A 7,380-nucleotide genomic window follows, 5' to 3' on the forward strand; every position below is an offset into this window, starting at 1 on the left:
CAAAAACTTTAAATCTTATTAACATCTATATCATAATTATATTCTAAAATGTTCTGCATTACCTTTTTTCATTTCTATCATAATCCTTTTCTAACCCCATGCATGCGACATACAGCCTGGACCTTCTATTTTAACGTTTCTCACATAATTGTTTCATAATAAACATTTGATTCACACCCCGCCCCCTCCTTGTGTAGACCCTCACAGTTCTTCGATTATCTGTCATTCTTTCACCTTTCGTACTTTCTCAAACCAAATCTTATCATCCACCTTCCATGGTATACTAATTAATACTATGCCCCCATAATTCTTACATTTTCTCTATCAAACTTACCCTTATACAAAGAAACAATAATTTATCTCATCCATTCCTTTAGAATGTATACTTCATCCATACATCCATAAAGCTGCTTGTATCAACTATGCTTCTGATGTGTACAATGCCGCAATTCATATAAAAGCTTTTTTCTAATATTTCCCTGAGTTCAGATCCCATTTGAGTGTCAGAATCTCCTTCTCCTTAAAAACGACTCTTAGACCATAGAAGTTATAACTTTTCTCTCTTAATGCCACCTCCATTCCTAGTCACTACCTCTGTAGGTACTTGTTCGTCCTCTAATCTATTGCCAACTCCAACATCGAAGACAGTTTCTCTACGTCTTGAAATTCTCATCTCCTTAGTCTTGCTTTATTTGATTTACACCCAAAATCTTCCAGTGTGCATTGAGGATAACTTACATTGGCGTTTTCTCACTTAAGTTTGTAAAATGGTAATCACTGAAGGATTAAGTTTTTCATAAAGCTCTACAGTTGGTGAACTATTTCTAGATGTGAACTGTCAACTAACGGGTGTTCTTATTCTTGACAGATTTAACAGGTGTTCTTATTGTTGGCAGATTGCTATTAGCATCGCCCTCACCGTCTGGGTCATCAGAAGAGCAAAAGCCGAGCTGCACAAGACCATGACGGCCGAACTGGCTCATCCCAGCAGTGACAGTTCATCTAGCTCACGGGCTTCGTCACCTGGTAATACCGAGGTCCCGGATGTCACGCAAAACCAGAATGGGGTTGCTAACATCGCTACCTTGGTACCTACCTCACCTTGCCATACCATACCCCAAATGAATGGTAATTTAAACCCAAAAGAGCCACAGCCAGAGCAACACGACCAGCAGCACCTGCCAAACTCTCCTTTATCCCACCAATGCACGCCTCTAGCCTTACAAGCCCCCATCCAATCCTCGTACCTACCCCAAAACATGAGACGCCACTCTAGTTCACACCTTAACTACCTGGCCATCTCTTCCGAGCGCTTCTATGATAATCCGTTGCATCTCTCCTCGCCTTCCAGTAGTCTGAAGCGGCCCTTCAGTCCAGCAGATGAGGATGTTCATTGTAATATAGATATTTGTGAAGGTGTGTATGTCTTTTTCGTCTGTTGTCTTTATCGTTTACAGTCTAGTCTTTTTTTTTTTGTACCATATTTTGCATTTTGTATTTCTTCAGCCACATTTTTTTATTTGCATGCAAAGTGCGCTTGTTGGGAGTGTATGCCTCTGTGTTTAAAGGTGTATGAGTCTGAGGAGCATGACTAGTGAGTTTCTGTATTCTTCATATTTTGATCGTTGTAGTATTTTTTACAACGCCTGTTTTTCAATTGAAAATGTAGTTTCGTGTGTAAGTGACTACATATATACAGTAATATATATATATATATATATATATATATATATATATATATATATATATATATATATATATATATATATATATATATATATATATATATATATATATTATACGTATGTGTGTGTATGTGTGTGCGTGTTTAGCAAATATAGGAGCATGCAGGCTACACTGAGCGTCTGTAAATACTTGATTACATTCGAGCAGGTTTTTTATTTCCGACGACGAATGTGATATTTACTTGTAAAGAATGTTTAACAATATGGTTTATGGTACACTGTTATCGTGTATATATGTACAGCATAAGATACAAATAACAACACTTATACATATTCCGCATGCACAGAAATATGGCTTACACTAAGTCAAATGAAAAAAAAAAAACATGTTAGCCTAGGAATACCTTCAGGGGATCACATTATATATATATATATATATATATATATATATATATATATATATATATATATATATATATATATATATATATATATATATATGTATATGTTTGTTTGTGTGTGTGTGATGTGTATGTGTGTGTGTATGAAACACTTGAAAAAATAGGGAGCATGAAAGCTTTGAGAGAGCACCTATCAGTCAATGCCAGCGAAATGATAAGCAAGGTATGGCCGGATTTTTCTGAAAACATAATCAGTATTCGTTCATTTCATTATAACCCTGAAGTCCGTCAAGAAAATGAACGCAGTTTCTCGAGAACATATATTATTGTTATTATTATTAATATTATTATTCAGAAGATGAACCCTATTTATATGGAACAAGCCCACAGGCGTTATTGACTTGAAATTCAAGCTTCCAAAGAATATGGAGTTCATTGGAAAGAAGTAAGAGGAAGTAAAGGGAAATACAGAAAGAGGAGATCTCTCCTATGAAACGGATTTTGATGAAATTTGTTGGAAGAGTTTATTGAGTGAATTCCTATAAACGATAAGGATTAGGGGGATACTGACGAAGGTACTGAAGAGTTTCCATGAGAAGAGAGTCGTTTAATCTACGCTTATACCCTTTGAAATTTGACCAGCTAGAAGGTGTCACCCAGTGACCGTTTTCACCAAGTTTCATGAGAATCCGTTAATTATTTTTCGCTTATCCAAAAGCATATGTAAATGAACAAGAGCTTTGATGGAACCAGGCAAGAAAGCCAATTTAAGCGTCTTGGACTTGTTTACAGTATTTCCTATGTGCTAAGTATATTTTGAAGACCTAGACGACATACGGTTCTTGAAGGGGATATTCAACATCTGGAATAAATGAAAAAAAAATTTTTGTATGAGAATGTTAGATAACGCATGTATGTATGTACAGGATTAATATATATATGTGTGTGTGAATGCATGCATGCGTGTATTCATAGTAATCTAAGCAGCCGTGAACACATTTACTTACAGAAAGAACCCTTTAAATTGTTCATGACCATTTCAACATTTACACAAAAAGCATCACTGAAAGATCCAAGGCAAACAGAACGCTGACCATGAATCATAAACAATAAGAAACCTAGACTCCTAAGACTCCTAATATTTCCTTACTTCACAGCTGAGGTCTTCTATCATGAACCTCTATGTCCTCCCACCGATAGCGATAATATGCATTTTCTTACATCGATATTTGTACTTTGCCATGAGTCTAATCCACGCCTAAAGAGCAGTTGTTTCTTACACCCCGCTTTGTGCATACTGTACATCAAACTCTCAAAATCCTGTTGCTGTTGTTGTTGTTGTTGATGTTGCTGTTAGGGCAAGGTGGCCTTGTGCCGCCGCTTGCTCTAGCCCCACTTATCTAAAACTCATTGTGTAAAACAGTATCTAAGGTAGAGTGACAGGTACCCAAACACGCGCGGCCAGTAATCAAGTGCCTCCTCTCCCTTTCAGGATCGCAGGTAAACAAAAAAGAAAAATATTGATCAGTGTCATTCAGGTGGTCAAAGGGACAGACACCCTGTGTCAGATCTCAAGCGGAGAAGCAAAACCCCGGAAACCTACAGGTGATATCTACTGTCCTTCTTTTGTCCAGTTTTCTAAGCGTTTGTGATAACTGCCGAGCGGGAAACTTACTTTAAGTGAATTTTTGGATTTGGATCAGATGTTACTAGATCTTAAGAGACGGCTCTCCCTGCCCTGGGATTCAGCCTTACGTTCCAGCCTCTTCGTGTGGCTAGGCTACATTACCTCCTCAGTGACTGCCAAACAGCGAAGCATGTTTAGTGCCCCGTGCTGACTGACTGTGACACATTTCATGTTTTCGTGCGTTTTTGTGTGTCAGAGTGTTTGTGTGTGTGTGTGTGTGTGTGAGAGAGAGAGAGATTGATTGATTGATTTATGGTTACTAAAACTGGCGTTACAATGAGAGAGAGAGAGAGATTGATTGATTGATTTATGATTAATAAAACTGGCGGCACAATGAGAGAGAGAGAGAGAGAGAGAGTAGGAAGTCAGCATGACTATGAGCTGTCAATACTTTGCTCATCATTTTTCAAGTTTTAGGAATCATTTACTAAGACGCACAACAGAAGCATTATAATTGAAGGTGACAGTAGAGCTGAGCAATGCAAACCACACTCTCTCCCTCGTTTGATTCTCTGACGTATACGAGACGTACTTTAATTCGGACAGCATGAAAACATATATACCACAGCACTCTTAATTAAAGGTTCCCTGAAATAGAACCAGCACCCACCCACTAACCCACACTCTCTCGAGTCCTGCCGAGACTTGGAACCTCTGTGCATACGCAGTGGAAGCGCCACCTCACCAGTAAATACTAGACAAACCCCATAGTAACCTACCATAAACAAAACCCCTTTTCTGTTACCCAAACCCCCAACGTTCAAACCACACACACACACACTTCCCCGGCTTCGGACGCCCCCTTCCCCCCCTCCCCCCGTCGTTCGTCATCACGGCGTTCTCAGTTGCCACGTCACCTATTATTAACAGGCCCCAGGAGTTACCCAGTTTCTTTATTTGGTTGCATTTTGGGTATGATAATGACTACTTAGGTATATTTCATGTCAAGTATCTATTATGAGATCTGAAGAGGCTAGTCAGCTAAGTGAGATTTTATCAGAATTAAATTCGGTGAAGTTTACGTCACGTATAATGTGCTCGTGCTTGATATATAAAAAATGTAATTTTAAGTCTGTGCCTTCTTTTATATATTTACGAACAATGAAGTGCATGAAATTCTTATCTTTTCAGTGATCAATCTTTTTTGTTTGAAACCCTTCTCTCTCTCTCTCTCTCTCTCTCTCTCTCTCTCTCTCTCTCTCTCTCTCTCTGTCACCCCTTTTTTCAGCATGTTATACATCAATTTTATTACAGGTAATGTTGTGATTGTTTTGTCCAAATGCGAGAATCTGGCTGGCATTTGGAGGTTCATAATAATCGTGCAATACATAACAATTTTCTTTTTCATCAAAACTGGCATATTTAAAAAAGATCAGTTGATACAGAGAAAACACTTACAAAAGTTTTGTTATAATTGTGTATCTCAAATGTTATTTCGTCGTTCTCAGTAACGCGAACCTTATCCTCTTTGAAATTTATCTACCTTAACAAATCTGTTACCTGCCATTTCACGTCTTTTTCATGTTTTCAGTTACCAGTCTCTGTAATTTAAAAGTATCTGGTCTTTCTTTCAAGCCTCACTGTAAATCATTCGCAAAGTCTCTTGTCCCTTTTCCCAAACCTTTCAGATTTTAGTTTTCTACAAAAGAAAACTAGTGTGCCGGCTTTGTCCGTCCGCACTTTTTTCTGTCCGCCCCCAGATCTTAAAAACTACTGAAGCTAGAGGGCTGCAAATTGGTGTGCAGATCATCTACCCTCCAGTCATCAAACATACCAAATTGCAACCCTCTAGCCTCAGTAGTTTTTATGTTATATAGAGTTAAAATTAGCCATAATCGTGCTTCTGGCAACGATATAGGATAGGCCACCACCATCAGTGGTTAAAGTTTCATGGGCCGCTGCTCATACAGCATTATACCGAGACCATAGAAAGACAGATCTGTTTTCTGTGGCCTTGATTATACACTGTACAGAAAACTCGATTGCACCGAGGAAACTTCGGCGCATATTTTACTTGTTTTATCACATTATCAAAATATCACCAACTTCTCTGTCTTCGTTATCATCACTCATCTCTCATTTGCTTAGACATTCTTACTTGACCTTATTCTGTTCCCTCCAGTTCTTTTCTTCAAGGCTTGATTCAAGGCTGACCTCATTTTAGAGACGAAGCCTTTGATCATTTATCATTCCTTCTTGCGTTTTTATCGCTATTTATTTTCTGGAAGATGATGATGATAAGCGATTTGTCAACCCCCACCCACCCTCTCTCTCTCTCTCTCTCTCTCTCTCTCTCTCTCTCTCTCTCTCTCTCTCTCTCTCTCTCTCTCTCTCTCAGTTCATGTATCTGTGCAGTACTTGCCTGTCAGTCTTTCTCTCTTCAATTATATATTAAAATGTCTTTTTGTCTCTCTAATTATATTGTCATTTGCAAAGTTTTTCAAGTTAAATCTATAGTCTTCCAAGTATAAACATAAAGATGTTAAATTTTTTTACATTATTGAATACCTGGAAAATGATGAAAATTTGGAGAGAGAGAGAGAGAGAGAGAGAGAACTGGCCGAAATGGATAAACTATACAGTATGACAGCATAATCTGTATCATAAAATTTTGTAAGGTAATATACATGTTGAACCGAGCTTGTGCTCATGCTAAGAGAGAGAGAGAGGGAGAGAGAATACGTGATGAATAAGGTGTGAATTACCTTGCTGAAGTCTTTCCATTTTTAATTAAATTTTGACAGACATTTGTTCGCTCAAACATAATCCAACTACGCGGGCACACGTACGCTCTCTCTCTCTCTCTCTCTCTCTCTCTCTCTCTCTCTCTCTCTCTCTCTCTCTCTCTCTCTCTCCACCCGTGTCAGCGACCACCAGAGTCGCTGACCACCAGATACACGATTTCCTGCTCAAGAAAATAGCCACAAAGTTTTTAAGGGAAAGTAATTAGATCGTTCATTTCTCGTCGAGAATTCTAACCAACTTCTCTACCAGTTGTGGCGACCTTGTTACTGCTTACGTTGTAGGCCCAGTGAGAGAGAGAGAGAGAGAGAGAGAGAGAGAGAGAGAGAGAGAGAGAGAGAGAGATTGTGATATATGTGTAAGATGAAAAATTACATAGATTACAATTAGACGTGAATGGAAAACATTTGTCTTTTCTTGCAAGAAAATGAGAGAGAGAGAGAGAGAGATGAGATATGTGTAAGATGAAAAATTACATAGATTACAATTAGACGTGAATGGAAAATATTTGACTTTGCTTGCAAGAAAATGAGAGAAAAGAGAGAGAGAGAGAGAGAGAGATTGTGATATATGTGTAAGATGAAAAATTACATAGATTACAATTAGACGTGAATGGAAAACATTTGTCTTTGCTTGCAAGAAAATGAGAGAGAGAGAGGGTGTTGTTTCGTTCTCGCTGAGTGGGGTGTGTCCGAGCGAGGTGTCCGTATAGAAAACCAATGGATCATGCGCAAAATGCCAAGAGCCTTGCTATTTTTAGCAAGGCAGCCGTCTTGCCAGATGACATTAGAATATAATGGAGTGATATAAAGCACTTGCGAAAAAATGAAGCTACGTGTACATCGTTCTTGAATTGTCCTTGTCA

At 38.4% G+C, this 7,380-nt stretch overlaps 1 protein-coding gene across 2 annotated transcripts in view; it reads left to right on the forward strand.

Moving 5' to 3' along the window:
* LOC136837356 (uncharacterized) overlaps positions 1 to 7,380 on the forward strand; it is a 208,831-nt gene that overhangs the window by 192,840 nt on the left and 8,611 nt on the right. For both annotated transcript variants that reach the window (XM_067102099.1, XM_067102098.1), the window contains one exon: positions 897 to 1,416. In XM_067102099.1, the coding sequence (XP_066958200.1) occupies positions 897 to 1,416 (520 nt within the window). The remainder of the gene's footprint in view (positions 1 to 896; positions 1,417 to 7,380) is intronic.

This window comes from Macrobrachium rosenbergii, chromosome 59 (assembly GCF_040412425.1).
Source record: "Macrobrachium rosenbergii isolate ZJJX-2024 chromosome 59, ASM4041242v1, whole genome shotgun sequence".
NCBI classification, from domain to species: Eukaryota; Metazoa; Arthropoda; class Malacostraca; order Decapoda; family Palaemonidae; genus Macrobrachium; species Macrobrachium rosenbergii.